We start from the raw sequence: 17,155 nt of genomic DNA, 5'->3' as shown, positions 1-17,155 counted from the left end.
TCTCTTAAACCCTCACTAACTTGAACGATGAAGTTTTTATAGTGCACCATCCATCCGATGAACTTCCACCATCCTCCGCTGCATATCAACAACTCCGATCATCATTGTCAACTTCTCTTTAGATAACATCAACAAAGGAGTGTGTTTTGATATGTTTTCAAAAATTGGACTTCGGTCCTCTTGATTATAAAAATAAAAATAAAAATGAAAATTATATGAACTCTCTATATATAAGTAACTCTTTATAATTACTAAAAATTAAAAGATCAGTCGATACTTTCCCTTTTTTTTTTTTAAATACGTTTATACGCTATCATAATTTTTATACGTATATATAAACATATACTTCTAAATTTGTTTTTTTCTGTTGTAATATTCCTCTAATATATGGACAACTAATAATTTCATAAGGAAGGATTTACATGCAATCAACAAGAAAGTAGTTCCCTATTAATTATCACTATAAGTTTGAAGACAGCTAGCCATAGCTTTCCTTTTCCTTTTTTTTTTTTTTTTTTTTTTTTATACTTCGAATTCATATTTTAGTAGTTTGCAATGTAAACGAGTTTCATTCTTATTATTGTTTATTTCATTATGACAACTAATTATATGTTGAATGATTGTCCATCTCAAATGAATTAGGGCATTCCCTCAAAAAAAAGAAAAAGAATTAGGGCATTACGGTGTTAATATAATAATTTTTTTTTATCAAGGAGATTATTTAATATGAGACTCGTTGTCAATTTGACATGTGGGTCCGTATCTCAATGTTGATAAATAATTATGTTCGTGATCTTTTTCTAATAGAAAAACTATTTTTTTGACAGTCGGATAGTAAACTAAATCGCATCAATAATAATCAAAATCAAATCAGTATAGTTGACAATATGATTATAAATTTGAAAGTTAGTAATAAAAATAATAAAAATAATCACATGTAGTAAGACGTGGCAACTACATGTGAAGATCAATGCATGGTTCCTTCATTGTAGAGAAATGAATACTAGAGAGATAGTCGAATCTCTAGCTACATCTCTAGCTACACAAGAATTTCTCAAGAATTAGGGCCTAAGAATTAACAGGGAAATGAATCCTAGAGAGCTAGTCAAGTCTCTACATAAGAATTCCTCAAACAAAAGTCTCTACATAAAAAGATAGGAGATGTTAGGAGAGTGTAGATCTTTATTTCATGATATTTCTTTGCAGCATAATTTTGGAGACCATTGGCAATGGAGGCCTGCTCTTAGTGGTGGTTATTCGGTTCGGGGTGTGTGTATCAGTTACTTACTTCTCAAGAATTTCACAACAATGATGTTACTACCGATCTTACTTGGCAAAAACAAATCCCCTTGAAGGTTTTTATTTTTGTTTGGAGACTTCTTTGGAATAGGTTGACATCAAAGGATAATTTAGTGGCGCGCGGAATTATTCCTCTCGAGACTCTGCATTGTGTGATTTGTTGTGGTGGTACCGAGATTGCGCAACACTTGATTATTCTTGCCCTTGCTTCGGTTCTTTGTGGGGCTTCGTTAGGGCGTGGCTTGGTACGTCAGCGGCTGATCTGTTTCATTTACATGACCATTTCGTTCAGTTTGTTTATTCTTCAGGAGGTTCGGGAGTTCGCCGTAACTTCACGCAACATGTTTGGCTTTGCTGCGTGTGGGTGTTATGAAATGAAAGAAATAATAGAATATTCAAGAACAAGGAAAGTAACATTCACTAATTGTTAGAGAAAGTAAAGCTACATTCTTTTCGATGGATGAAGGTCAATAATATTAATTTTAGGTTAAACTTTCATATGTGGTGGTCGAACCCGTTTGTTTGAGCATGCTAATTTCCTTTTGTTTTGGTTCCCTTGTGACTTGTTTCCTTATATACTTTTGAGGTCTTTTTGACACACCTTATGCTGTTTAAGAGCCTCATTTTTTCTTAATATATTTCATTTTGATTTGTTAATTTTTTTTAAGGGAAATGTTAACTAGTGCCCCCGGGGCACTGTAAATATCACATAATCACATTATGTTATTTTATTTTGAATTTCATCTTATTGATGATATTGAAAATATGATAATTAATTTCTCTGAGTTCTACATTTTTTTTTATCACAATATGTCACATGCGCAAAATATTCAACGACTTCTCCTAGTCCTAGGACGTGTCCTTTTTGTGAAAACGCTACTTCAAACTGCATATTTTTCACATACTCCATCCGCTCTCACAATTATTGTCTCTTTGCCATTTTTTCTTTTTCTCAAAATAATTGTAAGTTTACAATACCAATGCAGCATTTATTATTTTTTTCCATTATTATACTCTTATTTATTGAATTCCATCTAACTTAACTACTCCACTAATTACAATTAATAAGAGTGTTTTAGTAAATGCTACTAATTTTACCATTAAAATCAACACAATTAATTATTTCCTTAATAATCGTGCACAATCCTTAAACGACTAATATTGTGAGATGGAAGGAGTACAAAGTATGAGCCCAAGACTTTGTTTAAGATTGTTAGTAAAATAATACCTCTTTAACAGGTGCTTTTTTTTTTCTAGTATTTTTTTTTATTGGTTAAGATTTATACGAATCCTATCAAATTTATGCATAACAGACATAATTTAGCTCATTCGAATTCGAACTAATAAGAGAGAGTGTATTGAAAATTAATATATACTCAATTGTTTTCTGTTGATGGAATTATTTATCATTTGTATATATTATCCTAACTATTTATTATATCTCTTCAATTTATTATATTTCTATATGCAATAAATAGATAAGAACATTATTTGATTAACAATAACTAATATCGCATTCAACTTTTAAAATGACAAATAACTAGGAACAAATTCTTTTACTAAAGTGGTTGATTGAAAAGAACTACAATTGGTCCTAAATATTTTTACCTTTTAAAAAAATACTAGTGTAGAAGAAAACTACTCCCTCTGATGAGTCTGATTCTATATCACTATAAACTTATGAAAAGTAATTGTTTACTTGTACTAAATAACCTTTTTCATTGTCTTTTAACTTTTTTTGAAGTACATTGTCTTTTAACTTGTTACGCTTCTGAAGGTTTTGTTTTTATTTTCCATACCGCTTAGAGAGTTAAAAGAAAACAAATTAATAAATGTTTGTCATTTATAGGTAAGTTTGATTCGCTAAAGAATGAAATAGATGATATGATAACTCTATTTGTAAAACTGTTTTAAGTATATGATAAATTGGAGACAAGAACAAGACAAAACCTAAAATTTTTGTCCCTCATTAACCCACAATATAATTTTTTGCTCAACAAAAATCGTATAAAACAAAAATTTATTTAATTAATATCATAAAACTTTGTCATGTTCTTCCTTATGTTGTGATGTTCTGACTAATACTTATAATTTAGCAAATCGAACAAATCTATAGCAAAATTTATAAGCGACAATATGCACATGGTCCACCTTTGAACCCTTTAAAAATTTGTTATATCATGTCACTTATATTATATATTTTTTGTGAAAAAAAATGTTACTCCCTCCATTTTTTAATTATAAGCAAATTTTATTTTTTAGGTTTATTCAATTAATGATGTATATGGTTCATAATATGGATCACATCATTATTAATTGAATGAACATAACAAGTCAAGTTTGCTTATAATTAACAACGGAGGGAGTATATATTTTGTGGCAAGAATTTTTTTTTATTACCAAATATAGCCTGTTGACTAGTTACCACTCTATTTGTTGAATTTATCTATTCAAAGCACTTGCAATATTTTTTGGCACAATATCCAGCAAAGAAAACTTACACATCATTATACCTAAAAAATATGTAAAATAATCTTGACTAAAATAATGTGTTTAATTTCTTAAGTTCTTTTGGTAAAAAATAGCGGATGGTTAATGTCGAATAAATCTAATTGATTGTAGTGTTTATAAAATTAGTTGTTAAATTAGTTGGTAAATATGAAATAACATTTTTTTAAAAAAAAGTTTAATTAAGTTATAAACTACTTAAAATCGCTTATAAAAAAAATCGAACATAACAGCTGGGCATACGGGTTCATCTTACCTGAATTGATTATGAACATGTTTAAACCTTTCATTTGGATTTGTGTTTGATCAAGAAAGCTATCCAATCGAAACAGTGAATTGGTTTAGTTTGTGGATCGATTCGGTTTGACCCGATCCACTAAACACCTCCGGAGACCACACAATTCAACTTCTTTGCAAGCAAACCAAGATAATACATTTAAGAGAGAGAAAATTGGTGACTAAATTTTAAAAGAGAACCGCTATATTGGTAGCCTTAGGTTCGATGACGTCTGTATTTATATTTTACAGATTCCCTTTTGGATGTTTTGCTTATATACGGCGTCTTTGATTTATATATAGTTTTAAGTATGCTAATCCATGTTCATTTTGCGTATGAACTTGATTATTAATAAATTTTACCAGTAGAAAAAACCGTTATATAGTCTAATGACACAACATATGAAAATGATAACAACTTCATCTTATCTTTGTTAATTGCCTCGCTCCTACTAAGTATCATTTTCTACTAAACATCGACCTCTTACCACTAGAGTTAGTATTCGCACTCCATTTAACCCAATCTTTCTAAGCCTATGCATTAAACGACTAAACGAGTTTGATCAATCACATGAAAATGATAACAAATTGTGCCACGTTAGTTTGAGTCTACCTCATGTTAATAAGGAATGGATTCTCTCAAGGGTAATTCTCTCGAATTTTCTCAGTTGTTACATGGTTAATATGGCTGATCTGATCCGTTTGTGTGCAGACCACAATCAATACACACAGCTGACCATAGCAGATAAACCATTGAGATCCATGCTTAGACTTAGACTGGTTTACATTATTAATTAATTAATTAATTAAGTTATCTCAATTAATTAACACATGCACGGCTCTTCTTCTTCAAAAAAGGAAAAAAAATATTAACATGCACAGCTTCAAAATCGTCATTAATGACGCTTTAACAGATTCATTATTTATAAAAAAAAGTATAGAAAAAACATATTCCATAGTATTAATATATAATAAAGTCAAAGACTCAATAAGAGACTATGAACAATATATTTACTATATACACCCCCTAAGCCACTCCACGTGTTGTCATGAACCACTCAAACCCTTTTTCTTTACTTTTTTATTTTTCCTGTCCCCACCACCACTCCACATACTCTCTCCCACTCTATCTTTACCTATAAAATCCCACAAAAACATTACAACATAGCATATAACAAACAAAACCATTTAAAGCTTGGTTTTGGAACCAAGTACAAATATATAATATAGTTGTCAGAAAAATCTTACTCTATTGGTTTCTTTGTCCTATCATCACAAATAGAAAGAGTACTTGTTGTTGTGGTGCTAAATGGGTGGTGGTGATGAGAAAAATGTTTCCATTAATGTTAAGAAAAAGAAAAATGGTTCTTTTAAGTCCATTTTCATGCATGCTGATGTTCTTGATTGTTTTTTCATGGTTTTTGGTTTGATTGGTGCCATTGGTGATGGAATAATGACTCCTTTGGTTTTGTTTATCACAAGCAGAATTATGAACTCTATTGGTACTATTTCTGGCTCATCTAGCAACAATTTTGTACATAACATCAATGAGGTTCTTTCTCTATCTTCTCTCTTGCTTTAACAAATAAGTACAACTTAGATTTAATTTCTTAACCAACTCTCAAACGTTAGATTGATCTAATTGTCGAGTTGTAGGGGATTCAGGTTCCTTCTCGAGTAGAGACTATATATCTTTTTCATTTCTCAAAAGAAATAGAAGACTCTATTATCATATATTTTAGTGTATAAAATTGTATACTTTTATATCTAGTGACATATAATAGACTTTTATACATCTAATTATAGTAACAAATCCCTTCATTTAAAATATATATATATATATATATATATATATATATATATATATATATATATAGGGGTTTGCTAGAACACACCCACTAGTTTTTATGTGGGAGTGTTTTAGCAAGTTATAACTAAAAAGTTAATAAATACACCTTAAGGTGTATGCTGCTATAACACACCTTCTAACAAAAACAAGTGGGTGTGTTCTAGCAAATCCTACATGCATTTGCTAGGATACACCCACTTATTTATTAGAAGGAGTATTTTAGCAAGTAAATAACTAAAAAGTGGTTAAATACACCCTAAGGTGTAGCTTTGCTAAAACACTCCCACATAAAAACTAGTGGGTGTGTTCTAGCAAATCCCATATATATATATATATATATATATATATATATATATATATATATATATATATATATATATGAGAAAATCTTAGTCTTTAGATCAATCCAACGACCGATCGAGAGTGTCTCTCAATCGTTGGATTAATTCAATTCAATTGTTGAGATTTTGCTATGAGGAAATGCACATGATATACTACACAACAAACATATGAAGCATGCACATGGGGAAAAGACAACAACCTAGTAAAACGAAGAAGTGTTTGTTCATGATTATACCTTTGCATGAATGATTCTATGATGAAAACATGTGTGGCCTTTTTATTACATAAATTCTATAACAGTTTCTTCATAAAGAACATTAAAGAAAATAAAAGTAGCTTTATAGGATATTTGGTTTGACTTTATTAACTTTGTGATGCAGAATGCACTTGTTTTGTTATATTTGGCATGTGCCTCTTTTGCTGCTTGCTTCCTAGGTGAGTTTTCAGTTTTGTTACTATTTTGGTTTTTAATTTGGATATTGAACAGGACTAAATTGATGGTTTATTCGCAGCTCTCCAATTTAATCTCTAAAGTATATAAATATAATAAGTAGTACCTAAAGTTGTATAAAATTTGTCACTTAAGTATCCGCTATTAAGATGTTAAGGACTAACATGACGGATTTTCACATACTTTAGGGATATGTGTTAGGGGATATATTAGAGAGAAAGTGATATTTTAGGGACTAAACTGATAATTTATTCTTTCCAAATAATACATAAGTATTAACATTGTACCTTTTTCAGAGGGTTATTGTTGGACAAGAACAGGTGAAAGACACGCAGCAAGAATGAGAGCTAGATACTTAAAAGCAGTTTTAAGACAAGAAGTAGCATACTTTGATTTGCATGTTACAAGCACATCAGAAGTCATCACCAGTGTCTCCAATGATAGCCTAGTGATTCAAGATGTTCTTAGTGAAAAGGTATAAAAAATAAAAAAAATTTACTTTATATAAATTTTTATTTTATATAGGGATGAAAATAGATCAGATCAGGCAAGTCAAACTTTGATCGCATAGGTTAGGCCTGTTATAAAAGTTCAAGGCCTGTGTCTGATCTATTACTTGACATAGACTATTTTTAAGGTAAAAAACCACACAAGTTAGAAAATATATTTTTGAAGGGGAAAAAAATTATGTTTATAAATGGTCATGAGAAACCCTTAAATGAGGAGATTCTTTTCCGATCCCCAAGTAACTTCAAAAGTATATTTTTCGAAAATGACAAACTTTTTGTTGCTTTGTCTGGAGTATACATCCATAAGCAACAAAATTTTATGAAGTTACTTGGGGGTCAGGAAAGAATCTCCCCATTTACGGGTTTCTCATGACCATTTATAAAATCTAACTAGGCCTGAAAGCCTATTTACAGACCTATTTCACATTTAAGTTTCTAAAATTATATATGTTGTTAATTTATTCTAACTTAAAACTATATAGGTTCCAAATTTTTTGATGAATGCATCTATGTTCATTGGAAGCTACATAGTGGCATTTGCATTGTTATGGAGATTGGCAATTGTTGGGTTCCCTTTTGTGGTACTACTAGTGATTCCTGGTTTCATGTATGGAAGAACTTTGATGGGGTTGGCTAGAAAAATGAGAGAAGAGTATAATCAAGCTGGTACAATAGCGGAACAAGCAATTTCTTCAATTAGAACTGTTTATTCCTTTGCAGGAGAAAGCAAAACCATAACTGCTTTCTCTGATGCTTTGGAAGGATCAGTGAAGTTAGGATTGAAACAAGGCTTAGCTAAAGGCTTGGCCATAGGAAGCAATGGTGTTGTTTTTGCTATATGGTCCTTTATGTCCTTTTATGGTAGTAGAATGGTCATGTATCATGGTGCTAAAGGTGGTACTGTATTTGCAGTTGGAGCATCATTAGCACTTGGTGGATTGTAAGTATACCTCTACCCTTTGATTCATTTTATTCAATTTATACTATTATAAAAAATTGAATCATGGATGCAAAATTAGAGACGAAAAAACAAGTTCGTCTGTAAGTGTTAGAGACGCCACACTGACCGACTAATTTCATGTTTTTCGTCTCTAATTTTGTCACTAAGTAAACTTTTTCTAGTTTTGTCAACTCAAATGTTTCGTACTTTACATGCTTAAAGTTTAAGAAGGGTTTTAAAACATGGTACACAATCACGATTGTGGCTAGGTATTATGGTTGTAAAGTCTTGTGACCATTATTGAGACATCGTCGATCATATTTGTATGTGGTTCTCAAAGTATCAAGGATCTTAAGTTATCACGATTTAAAACCTTGTGCTTAAGCAGTCCCTTTTTTTTTTGTTACTCCGTGAAACCCAAACACTAACATCTGACACAACACTAACACCGACACGTGTAATAAATTTGAGAAAATGAACCAATTTAATGTAATCATGTGTGTCGCCACTAGACACACCTTCAATATATAATTAACTTAATTATATATTTTTTCCTTATGTGGCAGGGCTTTAGGAGCTGGTTTATCAAATGTGAAGTACTTTTCAGAAGCAAGTGTTGCTGGAGAAAGAATAATGGAAATGATAAAAAGAGTTCCAAAAATAGATTCTGAAAACATGGAAGGTGAAATTCTAGAGAAAGTCTTGGGGGATGTTGAGTTCAACCATGTTGAATTTGTGTATCCATCAAGACCAGAAAATGTGATCTTAAATGATTTTTGCTTAAAGGTTCCATCAGGAAAAACAGTGGCATTAGTAGGAGGAAGTGGTTCAGGAAAATCAACAGTTGTATCACTTTTGCAAAGATTTTATGATCCAATTGGTGGAGAGATTCTTCTTGATGGAGTTGCTATTCATAAGTTGCAATTAAAGTGGCTTAGGTCACAAATGGGTTTAGTGAGTCAAGAACCTGCTTTATTTGCAACAAGCATTAAGGAGAATATACTTTTTGGAAGAGAGGATGCTACATTTGAAGAAATTGTGGATGCTGCAAAAGCTTCTAATGCTCATAATTTCATTTCAATGTTACCACAAGGATATGATACTCAGGTTAGTGTTAATTATTTTTGTCACATTAAGCTATTAACCAAATATAATAGAATTTTCCTAGGATATGATACTTGGATTAGTGCTAATTGCTTTTGTCATTAATATGCTATTAACCAAATATGAGTAATTAAGTGGAATTGTCCTAGGATATGATACTTGGGTTAGTGCTAATTGCTTTTGTCATTAATATGCTATTAACCAAATATGAGTAATTAAGTGGAATTTTCCTAAGATATGATACTCATGTAGTGCTAGCTTCTTTTCTTGCTATGCTACTTGACATATATTTTGCAGATATTTATAAGTGAAATTTTCTTATTCTAAAAAAGTAAATAGATATTTTAGTCATTAAAATTGTAACAACCAACCAATTTAGCCCTCACAAAATTTTAGTTTCTTGAATTGAAAAATATCATTCAATTTAGTCTTTGTTATTTCATAACTTTGAGGATTAAATTGATGAGACCCTTACCAATTTAGATATATGGATAGAGAGTAAAAGATAAAATAATATAATTAATTTCCATTGGAGATGCCAAGGAGCTATAAAACTTAAAATATATTGACTTTTAACCCATTTGCTAACATAATCAATGACAAGGATACCATGTGAAATCTGTTCAATGATTTTGTACTGTAAAACATTTCCTACTAATTAATAATTTGCTAGTCCACAAACATGAATCACCTTATCTTTCCCTTCCAAGTTGCATGGCTGGAATTGCCTTTTTGGGGACAAATTAATTCCATATTCAATTCCAACATATCTTGACCATAATTTTAGATCAAATTATTACCTAGCATTTCTTTCCAAACAATATATTCTATATCTTAATACTACTTTCAAGTCTATGATTGAAAACTTTTCTTAAATAAAAAATGTTTGTGAAATAAAAAATGTTTGTGATTGAAAACTTAAAACATTAGAAAAATAATGTTGAAAAAAAAAGGCCTATCAAATATACATATAATAATTTATTCAGTATTTTGCAGTTATATTTAAATGGTCATGCTAACAAATGTGTTAAAAGTTTTGTTAACCAGTATTCTAATGATATTGGTTAATAAATCCATTATTAGAAACTTTGTCGTAAAAATATAAATTTTTATTCTGACGTAGCAATAACTACATCATTCTTTAATACAAACTTACTAATTTTAACACTTTAACTATTATAGTAAAATATATGATTACTAAGTAGACTTATGTTACAAAATATGCTGATCTAATTATTTGGAGTTTACTGAGTAAACTCCAAATATATATATGTGCAAAACCATTCAAAATGTGTGATTTTTATATTCCCTACACATAAGCTATTATAGTAAGAATCAAAATACTATAAACAACATGAATTGTCTATTCATTTATAGAAGTGATTCATTGAATGCAACCATCTGAAACGTAATATACCAGGACATCAGTAGTTGACTTTCCCAAATTACTTAATAAACAATGACTACACTATCTTTATCTTTTTACATGCTATGTATTTCTAGCTATACTCTTACGTATACTTATACTTACATGAACTATCATCATGAGCTTAATTCAGTTGATAAAGATAATATATAATATGGAAAATGCTAGATGTAGCGAAAATTAATTTCACGATATTGTCCCAACGTGAGGTGGCTGTTGGCAATTGGCTTATTATCACACATGCCGACGTGCGGTTGAAAAACTATCAAACTCTTCTCTCTCCCCCTTATCACCCTTTTCTGTTTCAACTTTTTTCAATTTTATCTCTTCAACCTTACTCTTTTCTCTTCTTCACTAAAAAAACTCATAAACATGATGATCATAAAATTAATATCGGCTCCAGAATTGCAAAATTAAAGAAAGGAAGAAGAAGAATTCAGCTTCAGAGAGAAATAACATAACTTCAAATGGTACCAATGGTTTTAATAGGATGCTTAAGAGAGAAAGAGCATAGCTTGAAGGATTTGTACAGAGAGAAAGTGCTTGCTTTAGATTTTCAGTGTTCAAGAACTTAGAGATGGTACCAATGGTTTCAATAGAATGCTCAAGATTGGAGAATGGGTCATTTCATTTATATCTTGTATTCTACGAAGGGGAAGTAATCATGGGTTTCTCACCATTTATTTCTTTTCAAGAGTGATACCATAAAAAATAAGTGCCTTGGATTAAATCATTACATGAAGGAATATGAAGAAAAATAAATTGGTTAAGTTTTATAAGGATCAAGGTGATTAAATTAGCCTTACAATTGGTTAAGTTTTAAGTGTCAGAACGTTTTGTCAACAATTCGTGAATTTCCGCAAACCACACTGTCGCGATATATAGCATCGCTGATATAATATATGCAAGGTTTGGGTTCAAACTCAGACCACCAAAAAAATCTTACATGAACTAGTTATATTCAAAATGTGTAAGTCGTACTGGAACAGAAGTCGTACCGGAACAAAAGTTACGTATGGGTTAAAATTATTTTTATAACGTAGTTTCAGGGACGGATGCATTCAAGGGTCATGTGGGGCTAAAGCCCCACATGCCAATTCCATATATATATATATATGTTTTTCTTTTATAAAAAATGATAGTAGCCATTTTGGTCCTTAAATGTGTAATAAATAGTCATAATAGTCTCTCAATGTATTAAAATTCTAAAATAGTCTCTGATTTTGTACTTTGTCGTAATAGTCCCTGAAATGACAATAAGTATGTATATTGAAGGGCTAATATAACAATATTTATGAAGTATTTTAATGTTAGGGACTATTTTGACTAACAAAGTGTACAATCAAAGACAATTTAAAATTTTGATACATTGAAGGACTATTTTCGCCCCATATATATATCAAATGTCTAGATCCGTCCCCGCGTAATTTACGTATGATTCTCAAACATCGTTAAATAGTTTCTATCATAGGGTGTATAATTAACAAAAATATTGACTAGATAACAAATAGTCTTTTAACATTTATTTCTATTATATCTCGATTCATATTTATTTTCCATCTCTATCTCTTTTATTGTAACAAGTTTCAATCATGTGCAAAGTCGCACAATACACTGGTTATGTTTTTGAAGTCACTTAATTTATATATTTTCTGACCTTAGTCTTTCATGACTTTCTATTCTTGTATAAATTTAATGTTGCTGATTTAAGTGCATTGGACCTGTGTGAAGAATGCCTAATATTTTAGTGGATATAACATTAAATAAAATTTATTCACATGTCCGATTATTCTCAAGTTGAGTGAATAGACCTTATGCAAGAATAATTCCATATCCTAGGTCAAATAAGCCATCTCATAAATCAAAATAATTCAAGTACATTAGAAAATTGTGTTAAGTTTAAACTAAGATGTTAATGTTTATTACTATAGGTTGGGGAGAGAGGAGTTCAGATGTCAGGCGGACAAAAGCAAAGGATTGCCATTGCAAGAGCCATAATAAAAATGCCGAAAATTCTATTACTAGATGAAGCAACAAGTGCACTTGATTCTGAATCCGAACGGGTTGTTCAAGAAGCTCTAGACAAAGCGGCGGTTGGACGCACCACCATCATCATTGCTCACCGCTTATCAACCATCCAAAATGCAGACATCATTGCAGTTGTCCAAAATGGTAAGATCATGGAAACGGGATCTCATGAAAGCCTCATGCAAAATGAAAATTCTCTTTACACCTCCCTCGTTCGTCTCCAACAAACTAGAAATGACCAAAGTGATGACACTCCATCTATCATGAATAGAGGTCACATGCAAAACACGAGTAGTCGTAGACTCGTAAGTCGTTCTAGCAGCTCTTTCAACTCAATGACGCATGGTGGTGATGATATCCTTAATTATAACAATGTTGTTGAAGATATTGTTAATAATGTTGTTGTAGTTGATGATCGCAATAATCATGATAGTAAAAATAATAAGAAAAAGGAGAAGGTCAAGGTTCCTTCGTTTCGAAGGTTGTTGGCAATGAATGTACCAGAGTGGAAGCAAGCATGTTTGGGTTGTATAAATGCGGTTTTATTCGGTGCAATTCAACCTGTATATTCGTTTGCATTGGGGTCGGTTGTATCAGTTTATTTTTTGGAGGACCATGATGAGATCAAGAAGCAAATTAGGATCTATATATTTTGTTTTCTAGGGTTGGCTGTTATCTCAATGGTTGTTAATGTGCTTCAACATTATAGCTTTGCTTACATGGGAGAGTACTTGACTAAGAGGGTTAGAGAAAGAATGTTTTCCAAGATACTCACATTTGAAGTTGGTTGGTTTGACGAGGATCAAAATTCTACAGGTTCCGTTTGCTCTAGACTTGCCAAAGATGCCAATGTGGTATGTTCTTCTCAATTTAATTTAATTTTAAATTTTCATTTTATTTTAAGAGATATATAATATGATTATAAGTGTAATCAATTGTTTTAATTTGGATTCAATTTTAAAAATTACAATTAAATCACATAAGGGTATGCTTAATTTTGAAAAAGAAATTCTACAAAAATTAAAAACATAAGGGTATTCTTTCAATTTTGTACTTTGATATAAAACATAAATGAACTCAATCGTTCTGGTTCGGTTTGCAAAACAGAGAGTAAAAGAAAAAAATTACCTAAAAACAAGGGCAGCTAGTATTAAGTATGAATAAGGCGGCCCAAAGAGCCGAGGATTAGACCCATAGTCGGTCCAAAGAGTCGAAGCTGTGAGTATATTTTTGATTGTCGCCTGATATCTAAAGAATCTAGGGTTAATTATGTTTTTGGTCCCTACAAAATGGCGACCTTGTAAGTTTAGTCCTTACTTAATTTTAATAGCATTTTTAATCCTTACAAAAAATTTCTGCACTCAATATTAGTCCTTACTCAATCCAAATTTGTTTAATTTATGCTTAAACTCTTAAGTTTTTCAACAATTTTTTACAGGCGTGTTAAGAACGTTATTAAAAGGTCTTCCGAAAAAAATATCCAAAAATTTGATTTCTACATCCATATTTTTGTTACTTATATCTTAAACTTTTGTCGTTTTAAAAAATTCATATTTAATTTATTTCATGTTAAAAAATTATAGATTTTAGTAAATGAACCGTTCATAGTATTCTAAACTTGTATAAAAAGAATCGTTAAAAAATTTAAGAGTTTAAGCATAATTAAACAAAATTTATTTTAGCAGGGACTAAAATTATAAGTAATTTTTTTTTGTAGGGATTAAAAATGCTATTAAAATTAAGTAAGGACTAAACTTACAAGGTTGCAATTTTGTAGGGACCAAAAACATAATTAACCCAAGAATCTAATAACCGTGATTTACCAAAAATAAAAATTACATAAAGGTATGCTAGCTTAGTTACTTTTTTTAGGCCATACGAGTTTGCTTAGTTAATTGCATAAAATATACCTCTATGTTCTCAATTTTCATAGCAAAAATATCACTTTCTTATATGTTTTCAAGTATTTATATACGTTTTAGTAAACCTAACAAAATAGTTTTCAATATTTTCTATACTAATTTTTGAAAAATGAAAACGAAATAGTGAAAATAAAGTATTATTTTTATAGTAAAAGAATATCAAACCAAAGACACCGGTTATTGTTAATACAACAGACGAACATAACACGATAATAATGTGTGACCCATTCAATTGGCACTAAAATTACAAATTTCTAAGAAAGGATCTTACCTTTTGGATTATCTTTTCATGTTACCTTCGTTCTATTTACTAGCTTCCAAGAATCTTTCAATAACATGGTTCTTTTTTCAGTCCACTGATTGTTACTGTTCTTCATTTTGAAGAATGTATAGTGACAAATAATCTTATTATTTTTTTTGGAAAAGATGACATGCATTGTCAGTGTAAACTAGCTATATACCGACGCCTAATGAGAATTAAACATTTTACGATTATTTTTAAATTGTGATTACCAAGTGAGCTTACACGATAATATCGTGAGTTCTCGCTTTATCGTGACATATAACTATTTTACATTAATAGTGTGCATCCCCATTAAATTTTTTTTTAAAACAATTTTCTTCAATTTAATAACACAGGTAAGATCTTTGGTGGGTGATAGATTGGCTCTAGTGGTACAAACAATTTCAGCAGTGGTAATAGCATTCACAATGGGACTAATCATTGCATGGAGACTAGCCATTGTTATGATAGCAGTTCAACCAGTTATCATATGTTGTTTCTATACAAGGCGTGTCCTTCTTAAGAACATGTCAAGTAAAGCCATCAAGGCCCAAGATGAATGTAGCAAAATAGCTGCTGAAGCTGTTTCAAATCTAAGAACCATCAATGCTTTTTCATCTCAAGATAGAATTCTAAAAATACTGGAAAAAGCACAACAAGGACCAAGTCATGAAAGTATTAGACAATCCTGGTTTGCAGGTATTGGACTTGCATGTTCACAAAGTCTCAATTTTTGTACTTGGGCTTTGGACTTTTGGTATGGTGGAAAACTTGTGTCGCAAGGTTATATCTCGGCTAAGGCGTTATTTGAGACTTTTATGATTTTGGTAAGTACAGGAAGAGTTATTGCTGATGCCGGTAGCATGACGAATGATCTTGCTAAAGGCTCTGATGCCGTTGGATCAGTTTTTGCAATCCTCGATAGGTATACAAAAATCGAGCCTGATGATTTAGAAGGTTACAAAGCTGAAAAATTAATAGGAAAAATTGAACTTCGTGATGTATATTTTGCATATCCAGGTAGACCTAATGTTATGATTTTTCAAGGGTTCTCGATTAAAATTGATGCAGGAAAATCAACGGCTTTGGTAGGGGAAAGTGGTTCTGGAAAATCGACAATCATAGGACTAATTGAGAGATTCTATGATCCACTTAATGGGATAGTGACAATTGACGGTAGAGACATAAAGACATATAATCTTAGGTCATTGAGGAAACACATTGCTCTTGTGAGTCAAGAACCAACATTGTTTAGTGGTACCATAAGGGAAAATATTGCATATGGAGCATATGATGATACAGTTGATGAGAGTGAGATTATAGAGGCATCAAAGGCTTCAAATGCTCATGATTTTGTATCAAGCTTAAAAGATGGTTATGATACACTGTGTGGTGATAGAGGAGTTCAACTTAGCGGTGGTCAAAAACAAAGAATTGCAATAGCTAGAGCTATATTGAAGAATCCAGAAGTGTTGCTTTTGGATGAAGCAACAAGTGCACTTGATAGTCAATCAGAGAAATTAGTCCAAGAAGCTTTAGAAAGGGTTATGGTTGGAAGGACAAGCGTGGTTGTAGCACATAGGTTGAGTACTATACAAAATTGTGATTTGATTGCTGTTTTGGATAAGGGAAGTGTTGTTGAGAAAGGAACACATTCATCTTTGTTGTCTAAAGGGTCAAGTGGAGCTTATTACTCTTTGGTAAGTCTACAAAGAAGACCAACCAACCTAATTGTTGATTCTTCACATGAAATCAACTAGATAAACAATATCAAGTTTTTCATGTTTGAATGGAGAAGCAACAAAGAATTGATGATGTATAATTGTTGTGGTAATTTGGTGAAATTAACTGAAAAGAAAATTGAGAAGAGATTTAAGGAAATTGGTTGCTCCTTAGCCTCCAAAATTTTTCATTTGTACAATCATCAAAACCGTTGGTTTTTCAAACATAGCACAATTCCTATGTTATTAATTATGGTTATATTGTAATATAGTAACATCTTTTTTTGACTATGTATAGTCTTTTGTCTCTATTTATGGTTAAAATTGTGGCTCCGACCTTGAAAATAAGGGGAGTTAGGGAGATGGCACTTATTGAAAATTATATTAATATTGTTAATGTCAATTTTGAAGTAGAATATTTCCTAACAATTTAATGTAAAACTTTCTTGGTCCATTACCAAGATGTTATCGATTCTATTTCAAATGATTTCCATACC

General features: G+C 31.0%; 1 protein-coding gene across 1 annotated transcript; it reads left to right on the top strand.

Annotated features, from left to right (window-relative positions):
• The first annotated feature begins 5,249 nt into the window (after window positions 1-5,249).
• LOC146912265 (ABC transporter B family member 15-like) lies at window positions 5,250-16,949 on the top strand. The gene is made up of 7 exons (XM_085720238.1): window positions 5,250-5,635; window positions 6,655-6,709; window positions 7,022-7,200; window positions 7,717-8,174; window positions 8,741-9,281; window positions 12,636-13,586; window positions 15,294-16,949. Exons 1-7 carry the CDS (start codon window positions 5,393-5,395, stop codon window positions 16,695-16,697), a joined length of 3,831 nt encoding a protein of 1,276 aa, XP_085576364.1. The 5' UTR covers window positions 5,250-5,392; the 3' UTR covers window positions 16,698-16,949.
• The last annotated feature ends 206 nt before the right edge of the window (window positions 16,950-17,155 follow it).

This window comes from Medicago sativa, chromosome 6, assembly GCF_051527215.1.
Source record: "Medicago sativa cultivar Bolivia chromosome 6, Bolivia_mono, whole genome shotgun sequence".
Classification (NCBI taxonomy): Eukaryota; Viridiplantae; Streptophyta; class Magnoliopsida; order Fabales; family Fabaceae; genus Medicago; species Medicago sativa.
This window is presented reverse-complemented; position numbering and strand designations above follow the sequence as displayed.